Genomic DNA, 25,342 nt, shown 5'->3' with positions numbered 1-25,342 from the left:
CAACATTTAATGCTCCCTTACTCTCTGGAAAAGCCATAGCATTGTATCTAAATGTGACATCTGAAAGGCTATGCGGTATCAGTGTCACTGTAATGTAGGATGCACAGGATGAAACACACATAAATATGTACACGCACACACACACACACACACACACACGAGCAGGCCTTCTGCTTCTGCAGCCCCAGATTGCATCAGGCTCTAACGGAGCACCGTCTAAAAGTAGGATTCCTGACATAGCTGCCTTTTCCATCAATGAGTTGCATGAGCTTGATGCATTACGAAAGTTTAGTTTATGGACTTGCTACTCTTACACTGCTGATGCGTTGCACAGCTGCCTACAGAACTGGAAAGGAGCATCATCAGCCTCTGAAGATAATTCCTCCCGACTGTTTACTCTTTTTTCTTTTGTCTGGTTTGAAGTGGCATGCGGTCAAACCTCGCCAGCTTTCCTGGGGGCAGAAAGGTGCATCGTTCCACTGGTGATGCGTACACAACAAGGCAAACAGATTGGACGTGATGTGACCTGGTCAGAAGTCATCAAGCCGGCCCTGGATTAGAGATCCGGGGTTTTGGCTTCCTCGTCCATAAACTTCACTGCCAAGAAGCTATATATTCTTAATGATGACCTCCGGTCAACGAAGAGCCTTCACAGCAGACATTAAAATGTAATCCAAAGACAGGGTACGCTCCAGCTCTATTAAAGAAGTCGAAATCTAAATCCAAGCTGTCTTAACTGTTCCACTTTGATGACAGAGTAACTGGCCGATGTTGTGAGGGATCTCACTGACGGTCCACTTGTGTCTCTCTCTCTGTCTCTCTTTCTCTGATCATTAATCCTTTTGTCTTTTCGTTTCACTTCTTTGCTCCTCACCAACCTTTTCTCATCCTTTACTCATGACCCTGAGTTGCATCCTAACGTGACACTAAAAAGACCTCTGGCGGTGCTCGGTGTACTATTCCCCGGGGATAGATATTGCTCAGAAATACACAGAGCAGACCTGCAGGATTGGCAGAGAAGTGAATCGAGGGTGGGCCGCTGAATAACTCCAGAGAGCACGATATATTCTGCCTGGGACCTCTCTGACAGTGTTTACGTGGTTCTGATGGGAAAAGATTGTTCCTGTACTCAGGAGTGGGAGCATAAATCTTCATCAATGCATTACTTCTTCTTTTGATCAACAACTGTTTTAGTCATATGGATCTTTTATTTTATGGGATCATGATTTTGAAGGAGGAAAAAAAACAATCTGAATAATAGAAAACATAATAAAACTGGTCACATGACACTTCTTTACATGGTACCACGGTCACTATGGTGTAATAACACAGGCTGTTATGGATGCGACATAGCGACCTCCCCACAAGAGAACATCCTTTTACATCATACGTACCGACCAGGACCACCAGACGATGTCTGTCCTTTGACTCCCTGTGGTAGGGGACCACCTCTCTGTATGTAGGTGGACAGGCCGCGACGCGAGCAGCGTCTTTGCTCCGGCTGCTTCTTCTGCTGAGCCGGAAACTCCTCCGTAAACCGGCTGTGGGAAAGAGACGGCTAAGACTGTCAGGGCTGCAAGTGGTTCGCCAGGAACAAGCTCCATCAACCTGCTGGGGACGGTGGACGGGGAAAAGACAAGCCGGGATTTGGACATCTGTTTAATCTGACCTATTTTTAATATATGAATATTGACCAACTAAGCTTTTTTCAACCTCTTAAAGCAGCTTTTAGCCAATATGCCGATGACACACAACTCTATATTTCAGTGTCACCACATGACTACAGTCCCCTACTCTCATTGAGTAACTGTATTCACCAAATCAATGAGTGGATGTGCCAGAATTTTCTCCAGCTAAATGCAGAAAAGACAGAGGTGATCATTTTTGGCCCTAAAAATGAAAGGGAAAAGATCAGCGCTCACCTTGGCTCCATGTCATTGACAGCTACAAATCAAGCCAGAAACCTGGGTGTAATTATTGACTCAGACCTGAACTTCCACAGCCATCTAAAGTTTATCACTAAATCTGCCTATTACCACCTGAAAAACATTACTAGAATTAAGGGGTTTCTGTCCAAACAAGACATGGAAAAACGTATTCATGCATTCATTTTCAGTAGGTTGGATTATTGCAATGGCATCTTTACAGGCCTTAACAAGAAATCAATCAGGCAGCTGAAGCTGATCCAGAACTAAGCCGCCAGAGTCCTTACAAACACCAGGAAACTGGACCATATTACACCAGGAAACTGGACCACATTACACCAGGAAACTGGACCACATTACACCAGGAAACTGGACCATGTTACACCAGGAAACTGGACCACATTACACCAGGAAACTGGACCACATTTCACCAGGAAACTGGACCACATTACACCAGGAAACTGGACCATATTACACCAGGAAACTGGACCATATGCGTCGATTTAACGCAGAACCATAAATCAGGCTTTACCCATTCATTTATGTGCGCTCGGCGCAGAGCGGAGCCCGGCAGCGGACGAGAGGGCGCCTGCTGCAGCCGGGTTTGCGCTGCGCAAACCCGGCCCGAATTGAACATTGTTTAATTTCAAACAATGTTTAATTTGTGCCGTGCTGGGAAGTGGGAAGACATCTCGCACGTCCAATAGGAGAGGAGTTGGTGGAGGCTGCACCGACTCTTCTCCTTGCGCCGCGGCAGCACATACACATGAATGGAGTTGTATCGGTTGCTGTGTGGATCATGTTCTCACTCCAAAAAAAAAAAGAACTGTTTCAGGTCTCGATTGGAATCGTTCCGAGACCACCTCTCCTAGGCGATCTCGGAACGCTTGTTTTGTACCGTTTCAGAGCGCGATTGCTGTGTTCACATATACCAAAACGTTCCGATCTTTAGGGGGAAACGTTCCCTGTATCGGAACAACTGCTTGAAACGGTACAGGTGTGAAAGCACCCTTATACAACAGATGTTGTCTCTAGACGCTTTCCAGAGATCCAGAACATGAACATAAACAAACATAAACATAAACCCCCGAGCAATTATTATATAAACAATGGCAGGTAAAAACTCCCATAGTGGGAGAAAAGCCTTAAGCCAAACAGTGGCAAGAAAAACTCCCCTTTAGGAGGGAAGAAACCTTGAGCAGGACCAGGCTCATAAGGGGGGACCCTCCTGCCGAAGGCCAGACTGGGGGAGTCAGGGACGTCAGCAGCACACAGCAGGCAGGTGGAAGCAGCAGCGGGATGACCAGAGGTGTGGGGCGTCAGCAGCACACAACAGTCATGTGGAAGCAGCAGCGGGATGACCAGAGGTGTGGGGCGTCAGCAGCACACAACAGTCATGTGGAAGCAGCAGCGGGATGACCAGAGGGGGGGGTGCAGGCAGGCGGAAGCAGCAACAGCAGACATCCACGTAGGCAGGTGGAAGCAGCAACGGGGTTCCCTGAGGTTCATCTGGATCTGTTAGTTCCTATGAAGCTCCCAGACCCCTGAGGTTCATCTGGATCTGTTAGTTCCCTATGAAGCTCCCAGACCCCTGAGGTTCATCTGGATCTGTTAGTTCCTATGAAGCTCCCAGACCCCTGAGGTTCATCTGGATCTGTTAGTTCCTATGAAGCTCCCAGACCCCTGAGGTTCATCTGGATCTGGTTTGTTGTGGTTCCAGAACCAGAACCAAGCAAGGTGAGGCAGCGTTCAGTTATTCTGCTCCTCACCGGTGGAACAAACTTCCTGTAGACCTGAGGTCTGCTCCGACTGTCAGCTCCTTCAAATTGGGCCTAAAAACATTACTGTTTACTCCAGCGTACTCTTAAATTAAATACTTACCTGCTGTACTCTACTGCCCTTATTTTTAACAGCTTGTCCTTTTTATTATTAGGGCCCAAGCACTTACAGTGCGAAGGCCCTATTGTATCTGTAGGAATTTTTATTCTTTATTCTTCTGACGAAAGGAGGGCCTTTTTTCCCCCTAAACGTGCCCCAAAAGTCACCAAATTTTGCACGCAAGCCAGGCCTGGCGAAAAATGTGATATTTAATGGTTTGCATTAATGGGCATGGCGAAATGGCTCAACAGCGCCCCCTATAAAACTTTGTGCCTCAAGCCCCACAATACGGTTTGACGTACATGCACGAAAATCGGTACACACCTGTATCATGTCGCAACTTAAAGAAAAGTCTCTTGGCGCCATGGCCGAAACAGAACAGGAAGTCGGCCATTTTGAATGAGTCATGTCATTTTGGCGCAATTTATGCCATTTCTTCGGCCGTTAATGCGGCCCCAACCACAACAATCACCCAGGTGTGTTATACATCAAAATGTGCGTCTCCATCCTGCGACAACGTGCATTACTTTTCTCATTCAAAAGTGTTACCGTGGCGACACTAGACGCCAAAAAGTGCACCCACCCTTCATCTGATTGGTCCATATTTGATAGTTCCCCAAAAGTCACCAAATTTTGCACGCAAGCCAGGCCTGGCAATAAATTTGATATTTCATGGTTTGCATTAATGGGCGTGGCCTAACGGCTCAATAGCGCCCCATAGAAAACTTTTCTCTGCCATAATTTTTGAACGGGTTGTGATAAAGACATGTGAGTGGTGTCATGGGACTCGGTATTGAGTCCTTGACCTTCATTGGCCTGAATTAGCTCTGCCCCTTCTTCTGATTGGTTCTCCCTATTTTCTGCCATAACTTTTGAATGGTTTGACATAAAGACTCGTGGGGGGTGTCATCGGACTCGGTATTGAGTCCTTGACCTTCATTGGCCTGAATTATCCCCGCCCCTTCTTCTGATTGGCTGTCCCTATTTTCTGTTATAACTTTGGAATGGTTTGACATAGAGAGTCGTGGGTGGTGTCATCGAACTCGGTTTTTAGTACTTGACCTTCATTGGAGCAAATTAGCCCCCCCTCCCCCACTTCTTCTGATTGGTCGATATTTCATAGTTCTTATTTTCTGCAGTAACTTTTGAATGGTTTGACATAAAGACTCGTGGGTGGTGTCATCGGAAATGGTTTTGAGTACTTGGCCATAATTGGTGCAAATTAGCCCCGCCCCTTTTTCTGATTGGTCGATATTTCATAGTCCCTATTTTCTGCCATAACTAAAAGTCGTGGGTGGTGTCATTTCTGATATGCTTATGGGGGGCGGTGGCCATGAGTGCGAGGGCCCGTTCATCGCTGCTTGCAGCTTTAATTTTACTTATTTTCTTATCATCTTATTCATAATTTTATTCAATCTTAATTGTTATTTACTGTCTAATTATGTCTTGCCGCTTTTAATGTCAATGTAAAGCACTTTGAATTACCTTGTGTTGAATTGTGCTATATAAATAAACTTGCCTTGCCTTGCCTTGCCTTTTGATACTGTAGGCCGTGTCATTCTACTCCAGCGCCTTGAACAGTGTTTGGGCCTCAGAGGAAACAGTTCTTAACTGGTTTTCATCATATCTAAGTGGTAGATCTTTCTCTGTTTCGGTCAGCAGCTATGAATCTGATAATGTCAGCATTCAATATGGAGTCCCACAAGGGTCAATTCTAGATCCTCTACTTTTGTATATGTTACCACTTGGGTCCATCATTCGGCATCATAATATTCAATATCATTCTTATGCTGATAACACACAATTATATGTATCTCTTACTGCCAATCATTTGAGCTCAGTCAATGACCGCATTCAATGCATTACAGATATCAAGTATTGGATGGCAACAAACTTTTTACAGCTGAATGAGGATAAAACAGAGATTCTTTCCGTTGGTCCCAGTGCTCTGAGGCAACATATTCTCCCTTTATTAACTCCTATATCGGTAAAACCTTGTGAGCTTGTCAAAAACTTGGGTGTTATTTTAGATGCTGATCTTAACCTCCAGAAACACGTAGCTAATGTCTCCAGGACTGCCTTCTATCACCTCAGAAATATATCTAAAGTAAGATGCTTTCTGTCACAATCAGACTCTGAAAAACTGGTTCATGCCTTTATCTCCAGTAGATTAGATTATTGCAATGCACTTTTTGCAGGACTGACAAAGCAAGTGTTACATAAACTCCAGCTTATTCAAAATGCTGCAGCCAGAATTCTTACAAAAACCAAGAGGTATGAACATATCACTCCTGTTTTATCCTCTCTTCACTGGCTCCCTGTTAAACAAAGAGTAGATTTTAAAGTACTTCTTATTGTCTTTAAATGTATGAATGGCTTAGCTCCCTCCTACATGGTTGACATGCTGATTGAATACATACCGGACAGATCCCTTAGATCATCAAATAAGAGTCTTCTCATCATGCCTAGAATTCACACTAGATCTGCTCATGGTGTTTTCAGTCACTACTACACTCTCTGGAATTCCTCTCTGCAGGAACTAAGGTCTGCTCCAACAGTGCCCTCTTTAAAAAGCAGACTAAAAACTTACCTTTTTGCACAGACGTTTGAGTAAACTCTACATGGTTGGCTAAGGAATAGCACTTTTGTTATAATGGAATTATTGTTGTTTTTCTCTTGACATCCTTTTGTCTGTTTCTGTTATTGTAACCCTGTAATTTAGTTTGTTTGGTTGTTTATGTATTTGAGCACATTGAGTCCATGCTCGTCGTGTGAAATGTGCTTTATAAATAAATGTGCCTTTGCCTCTTGAACCAAAATGAAAAAAAACAAGGCAGAGTGATTATCTGCTTGATCAGTTTCAATTAAATTTCTTTGCTGGCTTTTTTTAATAGTAGTGACTCTGCTCATATTAAAGGAGCATGAGGCTCCTTTTAAGAAATGAGACTCTCTAGCGCCACCCTTCACCACGACGGCCGTTGGGGGTACTGCAGCCAACAGTGAAGCCGGCACGGGAGAACGGGGAGAACGTGCATGCAGCGTCATGTGACGTCACATCCACAGCCCAGCGCGGGAAATTCCGGCCCGGAATTGCAGCACATTTTGCAGCACACAGCCTGTTCAAGGCAACGGAGAGATACACTAGAGTGCTCATTCTTTTGGGTTTGGAACGCTTCATCTGACATTATTACTAGAAAACTTAAAACGTATACAAATTTTTTTCATAAATCCTGCCTCAATCCTGCCTCATGCTCCTTTAAAGGGGACATATGAAAAATAGAGTTTCTCTGCATGAGGAGCATATACCTCCATGTCAGAACAGACTCAAATCTAAACAAAGAAAATATTACCGGTATGTTATTTAGTGAGCTGTGGAGATTTGCAGGGTTGTGACATCACAGAACTGATTAAACCTGATAAATGCCTCTGCCGAGCGTCTGCTGCACTCGATGGTTACGCAGGACTTCTGCACTATCATGGGTGGTTTTTCCGCATATCTCTGAAATGACACCACCGGCTGCAGGTTGGCAGCGTGGAGGGAACAGGCCGTCGTACGGTCTGAGACGTCCAGAGCCACGCTCGTCACGACCTCCCTCCAACTCCTGAGACAAGTGACAAGTGAGGTCCTGCGTGTCTATCTTTGCAATGCGGAGATGACGCATCCAGGGGCGAGGCTTCAGGGGGGGCTGGGGAGGGGGGGTACTCCCCTGGCCCGGGGCCCAATGGGTTTTTTTGTGGCACCACTTGGTTCATATTAGCTATAAATCATTGTATAACATGTCGTGCTGAGATTTTCCCACTCACAGTTAACATTAAAACAAAAATTGCAAGTGAATCTCCAAATGTATTTTGGGTAAAACAGTTGGTCATCAACAGCCGTCTATCAATGTCACTATCGATCACTTGTCAACACAATATTCCTACAGCCTAAACATGAGCGGAGTTATAAACACAAAAGTGGAGTGATAAAACGCAAAGAAAAAGAAAAAAGGGAGAAAGAGAAAGCCAAATTGCCCAAGCTAGACGCATATTTTGTTGGCCCTAATCCCCTGTCCCGTCTCCTTCCCGTCTCCGTCCCAGTCCCGTCTCCGCCTCGTCCCGTCCCCGCTCCTGTCTCATCTCCTTCCCCTCACGTCCCCACCCCGTCTCCGTCCCCGTCCCGTCTCCGCCCCCGCCCCGTCCCCGCCCCGTCCCCGCCCCGTCCCCGCTCTGTCCCGTCTCCGACCCGTCTCTGTCCCTGCCCCCGTCCCGTCTCCGTCTCTGTCCCCGTCTCCGTCCCCGTCCCGTCTCCGCCCCCATCCCGTCCCCCATCCCATCCCTACCCCCGTCTCCGTACCCGCCCCCCGTCTCATCTCCTTCCCGTCCCCTGAAATAAAAATAAATCAGGCCTTAAAGTGTAAGTATAATTGTAAAAATGTGTCAAAATATTTCACAAATATTTCCCCCCACAGCTTCTTGAAACCAACGGGAAGGAGCCTCATTTGCTCCTTTAATATGCAGCCCAGCTGTGTAAGTCCAGGGAATTTTAAAACTTCATTTCCTCTCATGACCCCGCCCACTCGCCATTTAGCTGGCTTTTTTCTTGGCGCACCGCTTGAACATTTTGTTTCTTACAAGGACCAACACTAAATGTCCAGATTCACACAACGGCTGAAGTCGGAGAGAACAACTAGAGCTCATTATTTCAGAGGCCATCGCCACGGCGATCACGTCCCTACCGTGAACGGCGCACGTCTCCGCCAGGACACAGCGCTTGGCAGAGGTTCTCACATCCAGCTCTGCCATGCAACTGTGGTCTGCTGTAGCTTGGCAGCCTCGACGCATTTCATGATGTAAAACCACTGAGGGAGAGTGCCAGGCTCTCTTTGACATTAGTCATAGTTTAACTAACCGTCAGGATATTAACCCGTTTCCTCTTCAGGCTTCGCTCTCAGGAACATCTCACCAAGAGTCCAGATTTGAAACTTTCGTATGCATGGTATGTTAAACTGATGAGTGCACTCAGAGATGTCACAGGTTCTGTGCAAAACCGATGTTTTTAACGCAGAACAGAAATCTTATTCCCTTGAATCAATTAAGATCTAGAGGAAAACATCTTGTAAATGTCAATCTTTAGTAACTCTGCCAGAGACATTCTCATCTGGCAAGTGGCAAGTGCTGCCTGCCATAAATTTTTGGAAATACTTCAAGATAAGACAGAGGAGAGGCCCAGAGGACACACAAAGTGCACACAAAAGGTCCCGGCCAACCTCCGAACAGGAAAGCTGCTGCTGAGGCCCCAGAGCCGACCACCACACAACAATTCTGACCACCGCACAACAATCCTGACCACTGCACAGCAATCCTGACCACCGCACAACAATCCTGACCACTGCACAGCAATCCTGACCACCGCACAACAATCCTGACCACCACACAACAATCCTGACCACCTCACAACAATCCTGACCACTGCACAGCAATCCTGACCACTGCACAACAATCCTGACCACCGCACAACAATCCTGACCACCACACAACAATCCTGACCACCGCACAACAATCCTGACCACCGCACAACAATCCGGACCACCGCACAACAGTCCTAACCACCGCACAACAATCCTGACCACCTCACAACAGTCCTGACCACCGCTCAACAGTCCTGACCACTGCACAACAATCCTGACCACCGCACAACAATCCTGACCACCACACAACAATCCTGACCACCACACAACAATCCTTATCACCACACCACAATCCTGACCACCACACAACAATCTTGACCACCGCACAACAATCCTGACCACCGCACAACAATCCTGACCACCACACATCAATCCTGACCACCACACAACAATCTTGACCACCGCACAACAATCCTGACCACCGCACAACAATCCTGACCACCACACAACAATCTTGACCACCGCACAACAATCCTGACCACTGGACAACAATCTTGACCACCGCACAACAATCCTGACCACTGCACAACAATCCTGACCACTGCACAACAATCCTGACCACCGCACAACAGTCCTAACCACCGCACAACAATCCTGACCACCTCACAACAGTCCTGACCACCGCTCAACAGTCCTGACCACTGCACAACAATCCTGACCACCGCACAACAATCCTGACCACCACACAACAATCCTTGTTATCACCACACAACAATCCTGACCCCCGCACAACAATCTTGACCCCCGCACAACAATCCTGACCACCACACAACAATCCTGACCACCTCACAACAATCCTGACCCCCGCACAACAATCCTGACCACCGCACAACAATCCTGACCACCATTCAACAATCCCGACCACCGCTCTGATCAAGCGATGCCGGTGGATATTATATTACAATCAAGCCAAAAGAGCCTCTCAGATAAAACTCTCTGCATGTTTAGGGGAGAAGAAGTGGAGCTTCAGACCTTTTTATCTGTATAAAAGAACATTTCTTTCCTTTTACATGGTCGTCATGTCACAAACTATTGTGACAAGCCAGTTAACATTAAGGACTGGACAATTATGAGTATGACAGGATCTTTCTTCTTTTTCATCTTAAATTGGCCTAAAAACTAGCAGCAGATGAATCCGCCTGCCTCCTCTGATCTCAACAAATTGTTTATAACTCATCAAATGAAAAGAGTGATTTACTTGATTTAATTTGTGAAAGAGTAACTCTATGCCTCCATTTTCTTCTGCTTTCTCTGATTACTGCACATGCAGGGACTCGTGTGCAGCAGTACAAGTGGCCATGTCCACAGAAATGCCTATAATTACACTTAGAACCGATATAATGCAGCATCTGTAATTGCATTGGCTTCTTGCAACATAAAAAGCCCTTTTACAGTCAACTACATCCCATATTTGAATGTCCTGAACAGCAGAGATAAACACAATATTCAGTGCATGAGATAAGGACTAATGTAACGAGACTCGTAACACCCCCTCCCCACCCCGCCCTCACGACTGTAAACCACATATTTGCATGAACAGCATAAACATGAGCATGAACATCTCAGGTCTATGGAAGAGTATTAGGGCCGTGCAGGAGAAAAAATATTTGAGAGGGGAAGATTTTTTTTATTTTGCAATTCGAGAAAAATGTAGAAATTTCGAAGAAAAAGTCGAAATGTCGAGATTAATGTTGAAATACAATTTCAAGAATAAAGTTGAAATTTCGTGAATAAAGTTGAAATTTTGCCTTTTTTCTCAACATTTCAACTTTTTTCTCAAAATTGTACTTCAACATTATTCTCGACATTTCAACTTTTTCCTCAACATTTCAACTTTATTCACGAAATTTTGACTTTTCTCGACATTTCGACTGTTTTCTCGAAATTGTACTTCAACATTAATCTCGACATTTCAACTTTTTTCTCGACATTTCGACTTTTTTCTCGAAGTGCATAATGAAAAAAAAATCTTCCTCCTCTAAAATATTATTTAAACTTTTCTCCTGCCTGGCCCTAATACTCTTCCGTACAGGTCCCCTTCTCCAGGTTTTCTTAATGTTCCCATGTGCATCCTGGTGCTAGGTTTCGTGCTTCATGCTGGAACGTGCTGGGGGGGTATCTAGGGGGGTATCTGTGGGGGATCTGGGGGGTTTGTGTGTGAGGGTGGCTCACCGACGTGGATCCCCGTTATAGCTCCGTAATCTACATCCTCCGTGACTGGAGAGCCGAGAAGATGGGGCGAGGAAAGAGTGAGGGAATCATGGATGAGAGTCACACAAGGACGACGTTATCACACATCTTCTCACCTAAATGTATTCTCATTTTTGACAACACATAAATATGGTGATTGGGAGTTGAAAGAAAAACATTGCTGGGGCCAGTCTGGTTGTCTGAATGCTTCCAGGCGGCTGAGCTGCAACACAGTAGCCGCTCACAGAGAAGTCTGCGTCCTAGAAATGTTGCGTGACTATTATTCTTGGAGAAATCTTTAAACCCCAAAGCAAAACCTAAAACAAACACATCTAATACATCATGACAGTTAAGCTGAAGACAAATTTCCCAAAGCAAATCCAAAGCGACGGTACCTTCAGGCTCATCTGTGCAGCATGTGGAGAAAACAAGGAAGTGAGTGGCGAGGGAGGGCAGCCGCTCTCACCCGTGACCTCCGCCCTCGCTGGGACCCTCACTCATACCTGCCCACCTCTCACTTTAAATGCTAAGGGGGCTCTAATTTTGCAGATGACACTAACCTGCTATGCTGTGGAGATAATTTGGAACAGCTTTTGGACAGAGTGGCAACTGAATTAAAAAGAGTGAAGAGTTGGTTTGATTCAAATAAACTCACGTTAAACCTTAATAAAACCAAGTTCATAAAATTTGGAAAACTATCGATAAACTCACAAAAGAAACTTATGATAAATGACATAGAAATAGAGAGAGTGAATTAAATACAATTTCTTGGAGTCATAATATACAACAAACTATCCTGGAAGCCACATATACAGTACGTTAAAGCTAAAACATCCAAATCAATTGCAATATTACACAAAGTGAAACACCTTCTTAATCAATCATCACTATACACCTTGTACTGCTCCTTCATACTTCCATATATGAGCTACTGTGTGGAAGTGTGGGGCAACACATATAAAACAAACACGGATACAATATTCAAACTTCAAAAAAGAGCAATAAGAATTGTAAATTAAAGCTGCAAGAAGCAACAAACGGGCCCTCACGCGTGCAATTTTCACCAATAAAGGTCAAGGACTCAAAACCGAGTCCGGTGACACCACCCACCACTCTTTATGTCAAACGATTCAAAAGTTATGGCAGAAAGTAGGATCTATCAAATATCGACCAATCAGAAGAAGGGGCGGGGCTAATTTGTACCAATTAGGTTCAAGGACTCAAAACCGAATCCGATGACACCACTCACGAGTCTTTATGTCACACCATTCAAAAGTTATGGCAGAAAGTAGGAACTATCACATATGGACCAATCAGATAAAGGGGGGGCGCTTTTTTTGGCGTCTTTCGTCGCCACGGGAACACTTTTGACTGAGAAAAGTAATGCGCGTGGTCGCAGGATGGAGACGCATATTTTGATGTATAACACACCTGGGTGCACGTTACGGTTCGGGCCGTATTAACTGCTGAAGAAATGGGATAAATTGTGCCAAAATTACACGATTAATTCAAAATGGCCGACTTCCTGTTCGGTTTCGGTCATGGCGCCATGACACTTTTCTTTGGTCAATATTTGATAGTCCCTATTTTCTGCAATAACTTTTCAATGGTTTGACATAAACAGTCGTGGGTGGTTTCATCGGACTCGGTTTTGACTCCTTGACCTTTATTGGTGAAAATTGCACGCGCAAGGGCCCGTTCATCGCTGCTTGCTGCTTTAATTTGTTTTTTAAGTGTTTATCTGGAAGTGTTTGATGCTTTTCAGGGTGATGTTATGAATGATAGCAGCTCGTCACCTGATGGGTTTCGTTGCTCAGGCTGGAACAGACATCTGGGCCGCTGCAATGCAACTCTCCTGCATGAAAGGAAACAAGAAAAAATGATTCAAAAAGGAATTTTTCCTGTAGACTTCTATGTAGTTTGGTTAAACATTTAATCACGCAGAGATCACCTTTCATGCAGCTGCTTTGAGGGAATCAGCCCGGCCCGGCCGTTGCCGTCGCCCAGGCGACAGGCCTGCCACCAGATTTCGTCTTCCATGTTGACAATCTGGAGGATGTCGCCTCTTTTAAAGGCCACGGCAGCCTCTTTGCACGGGATGCTGGGATCCTCGGCGGGATCGTAATCAAACAAAGCCTGCACAAACAGCTGAGGGGAGAGGTCCGCCGCAGTTTTAGCCTTAAAACCCAGAAAAGCCTGACAAGTGGAAAATATCCGTTCACTTTTTTCCAAGTTCCCTTCTTTCCACGGCAACTTCGTGAACTTCTCCATCCCGACGGCAAGGACATCTCTGTCTGGTTTTTCCTCACATGATGGTGTCATGTTTGAGAAACGACCACAATCATTGAAAATAATTTTTTTCTTTAATCTCTAGCAAATGCTCCCAGCCCTGATGGGTTCCAGCTCGGCCCTCTAACGTATGCATGCAGTAGCCTGTAATCTAAACACACGACGCGGCACTTGAAGTTTTCCACATAAGTCACAAAGATGCATTGTTAATATAAAATCAAGTTAATACAGTGAAAGTGTTTAAATGATGAAAAGCTGCAAGAGAAAAAAGCGAGCAAGCGTCTCATCCTTGATTATTCACGGATATTGAATCATGGTGTGGTAATGACGACACTGTGGCAAATTCACAAACTATAACCATTTGGACAAAATGTAACTGATATCCTCTGTCTTTACTGGAAACACATGGAGAGCTCTGCCCGTCGAGCTGCGCTGCAAGCTAATGTCAAAAATGTAAAAAGCCACAAATCATCCCAATAGGTTACGCATGTTAATATTTACGTTACCTTCGCCTTATCTGATGACGCGTCCTCTTTTGAGGATCCAGGAATGATCTTGAATTTGACTTCACCCTGAGAACCAGCCTGCAAGAAAACAGTGGCACAAAATATGTCATTTTTACATCAAATATATTCATTTTCTGTCCTGTGAAGAGCTGGGAAGTAGGGATGGGCGGTATGGACTAAAAAAATTGTCACAATAATTTCTGGCATTTATCCCGAAAACGATAAAAATGACGATAAAAAAAAAACAATTCAACTCCACCTTTGTAACTATAAATCTATCACCACATTCAGTCGTTGAAGCCCCCAAAACACTGCTTTAAAAGATACTAAATACTACTAAACTTCATCAATGGGAATTTATTGTCCTTCCTTCCTTCCTTCCTTCCTTCCTTCCTTCCTTCCTTCCTTCCTTCCTTCCTTCCTTCCTTCCTTCCTTCCTTCCTTCCTTCCTTCCTTCCTTCCTTCCTTCCTTCCTTCCTTCCTTCCTTCCTTCCTTCCTTCCTTCCTTCCTTCCTTCCTTCCTTCCATAAATCGGCTTTACACAAAAACGTCATCAACAGGAATTTATCGTTTTTACCGTGAGATGACAAATTCTTACCGTGGGGAATTTTTTTGACGGTTTATCGCGAACGGTAAAATATCGCCCATTCCTACTGGGAAGCTCTGAATGTGAGTGTGTCAGCTCATTCTGGCGTAAAGATAAGCAACATGCCGCTTTTCTATGTCTACTTATGGCTACGTCCACTCATCAGCACCGTAAAAGCTTATCTTATCGTCATATTTCACATTAAAGCCGTACAAATGCCAACGTGAAAGTAGCTGAGCATTAACTATGCACTACATCACTGATTCAGAGAAAACTGTTCACTCATCTTGGACGTCAAAGCCTTTTATGATGCTCTAAGGAACTGTCACTGTTTTACATCAAGTTAATCCCTGACTCTTTGCAGGTGCTTCTACTCGTTTCCCAACTGGAGCTTGGGGGAAGCCCGGATGCCCAGACAGAGGGAGAACATGGAAACCAATTACAGAAAGGTTTCAGGTGAGTTTCAAACTGAGAATACTGCCATGCTGTAATCACGCCATTGATTAAATGCATCAGCCAGTTATGATCTGAGTGCAGTGGTTTATATGTGACTGCTGTTCTTACTCTTGCAGCCTGCAGAATCGCCAAACTTGAGTGAGTTTCCAGTGTTTTTCATGTTCTGTATTACGTTACACTTAACTAGCAGACGCCTGTTATCCAAAGCTGGCTGCTTGGGATGGGTTCGTTACATGCAAGGGGCTAATTGGGGATCTGTGCGGGCTTTACTCTAGTATCTTGCCAAAGGTTACTCTAACATGTAAATGTAGAAAGCAGTGAACTAGATCACAGCAACCTTCAGCCTGAAGGCTGACAACGGCCCCTCCGGAGCTTCACTCATCTATCTGCCATATTTAATGATTATATATTCTGATGAAATGTTTGGTCATTTGCAGTCTACTGGCATCACAAGATCAAAATCCCACCGTTACTCCAGCGGCTCCATTTAAAGGGGACCTATTATGAAAAACATGTTTTCTCTTGCTTTAACATATATAAAGTGGTCTCCCCTCAGCCTGCCAACTCAGAGAAGGAGAAAAGAAACCAAATTCTGCAGTGTCTGTACAGCCGCCCAGATGAGCCGTCCAGTGTGATGTGGATCTACGAGCCGTTCATATTCTGCTCCCGTTGTTACGTAACCAAAATGCAAACCACGCCCACACCTATAAAACCGTGTAACTGCATGCGAGCGTCCCACTATCGTAGCACTGCGTGACATCGTCTCTCTGTCCATCTCCCTCCAGCAGCTGCCACTTTATTGAGGTTTTTGTAGTGAAATGAGGAGGAATCATAGAGATAACTTCTCATTTCAACTAACTGGATCAGCCGTTCCTCATCGTGACTGTTTCCTACAGCGCTTTCAACCGGCTTTCAACGCGAGCGGCAGGAAACGGCCAGCTCTAAACCGCGCGCCGCGTCACGCTGTGCAGCGCTGCGTCGCTGCGGCCAGTTAGGACAGTCCAATAGAACATAAAGCAATGGAATTGATTTTGTCGCTGACGCTCGCTCACATCGCATACAGTTAAGACACGGTAACTCCGCCGGCCGGAGCTTCCGCCATTTTTTCGTAGCGGTGTATCACGTCATTCAGGCAGCCCATCAGCACAGAGCCTCATTATCATAGCCCCGCCCACTCAGAATCCTGCATAGATAATGAGGTTAGAGAATGGGAAGATAAAGACATGGATCAGAGGCTGAATTTCTAATTTATTTAGCAAAAACAATAGAAGCTTGTTTTTAAGACATTCAAGGCCTGTTTAAAATAGGGATTAGATGCCACAATAGTTCCCCTTTAACGGACTTAGGAGCCATTTCTTCTTTACATCTATATGTTATTTATGTATCATATCAAGATGGAAACTCTGGTCTGGATACGCTGCGCCAATAGAGGGAATGAGCATGACGTCAGAGATGCGACGTCATGAGTGTCAGAAAGACTGAGTGTCAGAAAGACTGAGTGTCAGCGTAAACTTTCAGTTTGAGTAACTGGAAAACAACTAAAATGGGAAAGAGCTGTTGTGAGATCGACTGTACTCATAGATTTAGCAAGAAATCATTTTACAGACGGACGAAAAATAAGCTTAAAGCCCTAGATAGACTTGCAGTTCAGACCAGCGTACGCATCATGGCCGCCACGCGTATCCTGCGTTCATTTGACGCGTCGACGTGCACATTCTCAATACCAGATACCAGCTGGTCCCGGTCTGATACCAGCTGGTCCCGGTCTGATACCGGCTGGTCTGATACCAGCTGGTCCCGGTCTGATACCAGCTGGTCCCGGTCTGATACCAGCTGGTCCCGGTCTGGTACCAGCTGGTCCCGGTCTGATACCAGCTGGTCCCGGTCTGATACCAGCTGGTCCAGGTCTGATACCAGCTGGTCCCGGTCTGATACCAGCTGGTCCAGGTCTGATACCAGCTGGTCCTGGTCTGATACCAGCTGGTCTGATACCAGCTGGTCCCGGTCTGATACCAGCTGGTCCAGGTCTGATACCGGCTGGTCCCGGTCTGATACCAGCTGGTCCTGGTCTGATACCAGCTGGTGTCGCTGGCGCCATTTCCTTTGCCGAGATTGCAACCAAAGCAATGTTATAATCTCCTCTTCATCCAATGGTGTCATGTTAATGTGTCTGTTGTTCTAATCTGCTACTGCTACTACCTCTACTACTAAATATTTAATCACTTTTCCAACTGTTGCTCTGCTTACTGCTCCCTATCGGTCACCGCCGGTACGACATGTTCTCCTCGCGTACTACGCGAGCGACATTGCAGTAAGTTGTGTACGCGAACGGACGCGAACGGATGCGAATGCAGGTATGAATGCAAGTACATCTGGGCTCTAAGAGAGACAAATGGATCGCTGCAATTCTCAGAAACAACTGGATTCCAGACACCGAAACGTGGATTTGCGGTTCCCATTTTGTATCAGGTAATGTTGGATTTTTGGGTAGCTAACGTTAAACGGTCAAATCATTAAGTTTGTTGTCCTCATCACTTTAATTTCACCAACAAATCCTGCCTTGAAGTCGGACCAAGTGTCAAGACTTTTGTATGCCTTCAAGCTTTGCTTCGTGTATTTCCCCGGCGTAGAAATTAAGTACATATAAATATCAGAAACTGGATTTGTGGCCAAATATTAATGTCCATGGACCACTGGTTCTTGGTAACTGTACCAAATATTAATGTCCATGGACCACTGGTTCTTGGTAACTGTACCAAATATTAATGTCCATGGACCACTGGTTCTTGGTAACTGTACCAAATATTAATGTCCATGGACCACTGGTTCTTGGTAACTGTACCAAATATTAATGTCCATGGACCACTGGTTTTTGGTAACTGTACCAAATATTAATGTCCATGGACCACTGGTTCTTGGTAACTGTACCAAATATTAATGTCCATGGACCACTGGTTCTTGGTAACTGTACCAAATATTAATGTTCATGGACCACAGGTTCTTGGTAACTGTACCAAATATTAATGTCCATGGACCACTGGTTCTTGGTAACTGTACCAAATATTAATGTCCATGGACCACTGGTTCTTGGTAACTGTACCAAATATTAATGTCCATGGACCACTGGTTCTTAGTAACTGTACCAAATATTAATGTCCATGGACCACTGGTTCTTGGGGTAACTGTACGGGTCACTGTCAAGTCCAATTGATGCTAATTTAAGCCCATTATCGGCTGTTATCCCGTCTTCTCCACTAGTTTCAGCCATTTTTGCTGATGTTTTACCACTCAGTGGGAGTAAGGGGGCTGGTCCAGTGGGGAAGTGACATTAATGCATAACCTCTATACTACGACTCTGCTGGCCACAAAAACAAGACGATGCAAGGCCTGACCTTGACGAAGAAGGCGGACAATGATTTGGTGCCTTTCAGTAGAAATCAGTTCAATAGTACCTGATTGATCCCAATGGGTTTATGTATTCAATTCATGCAACGACAAACAAACGACTTGCTTATACAAGGACTTATACATAAGAGAAAGGAACGTTAAAGAAGCGGCGCAAGAAAGGGACTACAACTGAACTCGGGAGGTGAAACAGACCAGCAGAGCGAGGATTTCCTTTGGCCTCCGGTGTTCCAGGGAAACTCCATTCACTTCCCTCAGCTCGTCCCCTTCATGGATCAGACCTTCAAAGAATTGAAAATACAAATTCACTTTTTCATTTCTTGTGTTTTACTTGGTTCCTTAGTTTTTTTATTGTTTGTGACTGCTGTTTCATTTTGAAAGTGAGTCTTCTTTTAAGTCACTTTTAAAAACTCACTATTTTAGACTTGCGTTTAACTGACTGTATTATTTGTCTGTTTTTTATTGTGCAAAATTCTGTTTGGTGATCCAACTCTGAGGTGCAGATGTTCATAAACCGGGTGGCTGAGGAGAGAATTAAAAAGGGATCTAGACGGGCGATAAGGAACGAACTGATCCACCAGGAACTCTGTCACTTCATAGCTGCTCACACCTCCAGCTGACTTTTCAGCAGCGCAACAAACACAAATTAAAAAGCGTCATTGCTTGAAGCTTCTCTCACCCTAATTTTTTAACTTATGCAACACAAGCCACAGACCCAGCAGCACATCTATCATCTCCTCCAGGTTCTACATCTTTAGTCTTCTTCATTTAGATACACAATCAAATACATCACAGCAGCTTCTGTCCAACCTCCTACTTCTGTTCCAGATTAATTGTTACGGAAAAGAAACCAGGCCGAGTTGAGTCGAGCCGAGCTGAGTTGAGTAGAGCCGAGTAGGTTCTAGTGGAAAAGCGCCATAAGCAGCAGCATGCTGGGAGGAATCAAGCCGCCGGGAGCTGAACCCCCGACCTTCAGGTCGGAAGACGACTACGCCTGGGCCTCCTGGCACCAGGCACGACGTTTCGTTCCTGGACGCCTCGCCTAGTCTCCAGGCTGCGCTGGGTCCTCTGCAGACTTAGGGTCCCCCTGCCAAACACAGCAAAGCCTCCCCAAAAACACAACCGCTACTCTTCCATATTTCACAGCAGGTATTGTGTTCTCCTCTTTGAAAGATTTACTTTTCCATCTGTGAACCGAAGCCATAAATCTCCAGTTTTGTTTCAGAAGTTCAAAAGATGTTCTCTGAGAATCTCCGCGGCTCGATAACATCCACTTTAGCCAGTTCTTAGTGTGGGGCCTTGGTGATTGGCTTTAAATCGTACATATCGACCCCCTGCAATATGCTTATCAGGCCTCTAGGGGGGTTGAGGATGCCATACTGACCCTACTGCATGTACTACATACTCATCTGGAGAGATCCAAGACCCATGCTAAGATTTTATTTGTGGACTTTTCATCAGCTTTTAATACAATTTTACCGAACATCTTAGCAGAAAAACTGGAAACAGAATTCTCACTTCCATCTCGTCTGCTTTTATGGATTGTTGATTTTCTTAGCAGGAGATCTCAGCAGGTCAGAGTTGGAACATCACTCTCAGATAAAATCACCACTTCCACAGGCTCCCCTCAGGGTTGTGTTTTATCCCTACTGTTATTTATTCTGTACAAAAACTCCTGCACAAGCACTTTCTCCAACAGGCACTTAATTAAATACGCAGATGATACTGCATTAGTTAGCCTCCTGCATGATGGAGAGGAGGAGCACGGGCCAGTTCTGGACCAGTTTCTTAAATGGTGTGAGAGGGCAAACCTTGTCCCCAACACCTTAAAGACAAAGGAAATGACCATCGATTTCAGGAAGCAACATTCATTTCACCCACTTTTATCAACGGAGAGGTGATCCAGTCTGTGACTGAATACAAGAACCTTGGGGTTGTGCTTGATCACAAACTTAAATGGAACAATTGGTCAGACTGCCTGTGCACTAAAGCTCAACAAAGACTGTACTTTTTAAAGAAACTGTTGTCTTTTAATGTTAATGGCAAAATGGTCCACATGTTTTATTGTGCTTTTATTGAAAGTGTTTTAACTTTCTGCATCATCTGCTGGTTTGGGAATAACTCTGAGGCACAAAAGAGGTCCGTTAGGAGGACAGTAACAACAGCCACCCTACCCAGCCTCGAAAGCAGATACAGACGGGTAACGAACAAGGCAAAGGCCATTGTGGCTGATGAGAGGCTCCCACTTACCTCTATTGCCCCCCCTTGTTCACTAAAAACAGGTCAAACAAGTCCTTTATACCCCAAGCCATTAACCTTTTAAATATTTCTAGGAAATAGCCCCCCAGCTGGCTGGGTAATACCATGCACAAGTGGATGCTCCGTGTCTGTGTTATTGTTCTGTGTCCCTGTTTTTATGCTATGTTTGTCAAATTGCCATGTGTGTCGTTTGCTGCAAACAAATCTCCCCACGGGGACAATAAACATATATCTATCTATATCTATCTATCTGATGGTGTGCTGAAACAGCGATGCACCTGGAAGTTTGACTGTTTTACTTCATCTAGCATGTGCACTACCTTTGTGATCGACCTGGAGCTATGTTTCCCCTTATAGCCACATCCTGGGAGCTTAGCTCTACACTCCAATAGGCTTCATACTTAATACTCATGACATACACATGTAGTTGCAGGAGCATCAAGCTGTTTGTTTGCTATTTAAAATATTGTATTGGCCTCCCTTGTATTATGAGAGTTTACAAACACCACTGAATGACAACTAGAATATTATTCTTAAAGTGAGGCGGTGGGTTCCCCTCATAATATCCTTCATTATTAGGGCCCGAGCCCTGACAGTGCGAAGGCCCTATTGTTTACCTTGTTTTTATTTTTCCGACGAAATGAGAGCCTTTTTGCCCCCCTAAACGTGCCCCAAAAGTCACCAAATTTTGCACGCAAGCCAGGCCTGGCGAAAAATGTGATATTTCATGGTTTGCATTAATGGGCGTGGCCTAATGGCTCAACAGCGCCCCCTAGAAAACTTTGTGCCTCAAGCCCCACAATACGGTTTGATGTACATGCACGAAAATCAGTACAGACCTGTATCATGTCGCAACTTAAAGAAAAGTCTCTTGGCGCCATGGCCGAAACCCAACAGGAAGTCGGCCATTTTGAATTAAACGTGTAATTGTGGCGCAATTTATGCCATTTCTTTGGCCGTTAATGTGGCCCGAACCGTAACGTGCACCCAGGTGTGTTATACATCAAAATGTGCGTCTCCATCATGCGACAACACGCATTACTTTTCTCAGTCAAAAGCGTTACCGTGGCGACACTAGACGCCAAAAAGCGCGCCCACCCTTCATCTGATTGGTCCATATTTGATAGTTCCTACTTTCTGCCATAACTTGAATGGTTTGATACAGAGAGTCGTGGGTGGTGTCATTTCTGAAATGCTTACGATGATAAGTTGATTTTATGTGAACAGCAAAGGCACTTTTTATAGTATTATTGATCTAGGAATGTGGGCGGAACCCGGGGGGGTGGCCAAGAGTGCGAGGGCCCGTTCATTCCCTCCCCTTTTTTTCCCCTTTCTTTCCTCTTTCTTTTTTGTTTTTTTTTTTCAGGAAAACACTGGAATATTGTGCTATATTGTATATGCCCCTTCTGTAATCCTGGGTTATACAAAAACCTCAACGGACCATCATTTTTATGTACATCTGGACTCAAAGGGACAATGGGGATTGTTGGGAGTAGTGGTGGGGAACAAAATCCATATTGCAATATATTGTTGCGCTCTTTGTCGCAATAAATAATCGATAAACTGATGGCAAATATTGATATTTTATTACAACACACATAATGGATTTACACGGTTCTCACCGCACTATTGTTAATGCACTTCAATTTGTCCAGTGTTTACATTTACAAGACTAGGAGACAGTGAGCTACTATGCAAAATTAAGTTCCTTACTGACTTTTCAGTATTAGAAACAAAGCAGTGCAGTGTCCAGGTTTATATAAAACATGTTATTAATTTTCATTTTTTTCTTTAATTTGTCTAGCTGTACATTTACAAGCCTAGCAGGCAGTGAGGCTAATATACAAATGCACTTTCTTTGTACATTGTATGAAGTTTCGGCATTGAATAAATGCATAACTACAGACGTTTTCCTTTTTATTGGTATTTTTTCTTTTTCAGTCACATATATCGTGATACATTATTGATGGAATTTCTTACAATATATCAAATATCATAGATATTGTGTATCTTGATATTATTGTTATCGTGGGCCACAAATCGCCACAGTATTGAATCGTGAGTTACCGTATTGTCCCACCCCTAGTTGGGAGGGTTGGGGTGGGAAGTGGGATAGCTGGGTGAGGGATCTTGTATACTTGTATTTGAATATTACAGCCATACTATGCTTGTATTCTCCATAACCTCTAACACTGCAAAGGCATTAAAGGTATATGTGAAACAATCTAAGCATGGTGTCAGCAATAGGGGTGTAACAATATATCGTGCCACGAAATTTCGCAATACAAAAACATCACAATACGTGTCATGGAGGTGACAAAGTGTATCGCGATATTGGATTATTAATATTAATAAATTGTGTTGTCTAGTAACACGCATCAGACCTCACGGGCCGACCGCACCTCGACCCGCGGACCAAACTTCCTCCGCTCAGAAGAAACTAGTACCGTTTTGGTCCCGATCACGGGACTCTTGGGGGGTTTGAGCTCTGAACTTTTACTGATGTAAGGCTGGTGTAGAGTTAAGCCTTACCTTATTAAATTAAACCTTTTTGGGTTGGTGAGTAGGATAAACACGGGGACAACTTCTGCTGAGTTCCGGTGTACTTTAATGTCCCTCAACAGTGTAGGATTTTAGAACATCAACACAGCACCTAGTGCCGTACTGTGGCGTATCACTCCGCCCAATCTAAAACAGACTAATCACTACAGATAAACTGACTAGTGTCATTATAGTCCCTGATTTACATCAGAATATAAAGAATGTATTTATAAAATAATGAACCCTGAATTACCAAAATAACCTTCTTAACAAAAAAAAAATGGTTGTCCTGGCTTTCTCTTTAAAACTTAAACAGTTCTAAAGCATTACAAACTGTAACAATAGGACAAATGCACAGTATTGTTTTGTATTTTGTGTCTTTCAAATAAAAGACAATTTTTTCCAGTCATATGTTCCTCATTCAAGGTTGTTAAAAAAATACTGCTATAATATCGTATCGTATAGTTATCGTGACCTCAATATCGTGTATCGTACCGTATCGTGAGATTAGTGTATCGTTACACCCCTAGTCAGCAAGCAGTCAGAATCCACGCTGGAGAGTTTGTCAGCTTACCACTTTTATCAGCTGCGCCTCCTTTCATGATTCTTGCGACGAGGATCGCTCCCGTGGACTTGTCCTTTTTAATGGTGGCTCCCTGGAGGACGGCGGTCAGTCAGTGAAAGCAGACAAACAAGCAGATGCAACGAGGAGCAGGAGGGTCAGAGGATGGCAAGTGGAATCCAGAGCATGCTGGTTTTATTACAGCGAAAAACAAGCTCCTTGTTCGGAGTTCATCCAGTCCCGCAAAGTCTTGTGTTTCAGGATGGGGCCCATTTAGCTGCCTTCATGTAACACACAAAGTGCTGGGAGAGGTTATCCAAATCAGCGTTATTCATTTATTTCCCCCAGATGTTATTGATGTGGTGCGAATCGCAATGGAAAGAGCATTCTCTGCGTTAGACTTCAATCCGCTGGCGTTCGGGTGTGACCCCATTGCCTGGAGAGACATGCTGGGTCGATCAGAAAAGACTGTGTCAGAGAAAGGTCAGTCCCCCACCCCATCCAGTTTTGGGATCAATACAAAAGTATGTTCACCATCACTGGTCCAAATTGCCTCTTGGCAGCTTAACCGCTAACACAGGAGCACACACACGCACACAAACACTACAAACATACTCATGAAGTAAATGCTTCTCAAATGTAACCCCCCACCCCCCTATTTTCCTTGTGAGAAAAACATTAAACCTGGCCACAAGGGTTACTTGAACGGCCCTGTTTGTCCTTTCCTGAGCAGCATCTCAGAAGGAAACAATAAAACCTGGCAGGAGACTTCACTGAGATTTGTTGGAGAGCAAAAGACTGTAGCTTTAAAGACACTTCCAGTTTACTTTGAGGGTATTATTGGGGGGTCATTGTGATCAATTACTCTGTGTTTTTTAAGGGAGATCTTATTCCAGATTCAAAGAGACAGTGGACCATGACCCTTTGTTCATCATTAAAATACATGCTGAGGTCTGGGGGGGCGGCTGCAGATGGGACACAGTTTTTGGAATCTCAGTGGCTTCCTTTCAAATGAAAATAACAAATCCTGAGGTAAGTGACAATGGTTTGGAACAAGAAATCAGGCCGATCGCTGCAGCAGCATCGGGAAAAGTAGGCTGTAATCACGGGCCGTGAGACAGACCCAACAGTATTAGGAACAGTCCTCGTCCCTTGACATGAACACTGCTGCAGCAGCGCTGGTATGGAGTAAGATAGCTTTCAAAAAGATGTGTCCATGTTATAACTATACATATTCGTAATGATAAACATTTGTATGTAAATAAAAAAATTGTACCCAAAATTCTGCTGTCACC

At 44.4% G+C, this 25,342-nt stretch overlaps 1 protein-coding gene across 1 annotated transcript in view; it reads right to left on the bottom strand.

Moving 5' to 3' along the window:
• LOC133452265 (MAGUK p55 subfamily member 7-like) overlaps window positions 1-25,342 on the bottom strand; it is a 93,157-nt gene that overhangs the window by 16,116 nt on the left and 51,699 nt on the right. The window contains exons 8-15 of the mRNA XM_061731487.1: window positions 24,060-24,141; window positions 18,881-18,966; window positions 14,239-14,316; window positions 13,395-13,591; window positions 13,240-13,298; window positions 11,560-11,850; window positions 11,426-11,470; window positions 1,391-1,541 (exon numbers count right to left, since the gene is read on the bottom strand). Of these exons, the coding sequence (XP_061587471.1) occupies window positions 1,391-1,541; window positions 11,426-11,470; window positions 11,560-11,850; window positions 13,240-13,298; window positions 13,395-13,591; window positions 14,239-14,316; window positions 18,881-18,966; window positions 24,060-24,141 (989 nt within the window). The remainder of the gene's footprint in view (window positions 1-1,390; window positions 1,542-11,425; window positions 11,471-11,559; window positions 11,851-13,239; window positions 13,299-13,394; window positions 13,592-14,238; window positions 14,317-18,880; window positions 18,967-24,059; window positions 24,142-25,342) is intronic.

The sequence above is a fragment of the Cololabis saira genome, chromosome 10 (assembly GCF_033807715.1).
Source record: "Cololabis saira isolate AMF1-May2022 chromosome 10, fColSai1.1, whole genome shotgun sequence".
Taxonomy (NCBI): Eukaryota; Metazoa; Chordata; class Actinopteri; order Beloniformes; family Belonidae; genus Cololabis; species Cololabis saira.
The sequence above is the reverse complement of the archived record's forward strand: the minus strand, read 5'-3'. Positions and strand labels throughout refer to the sequence as shown.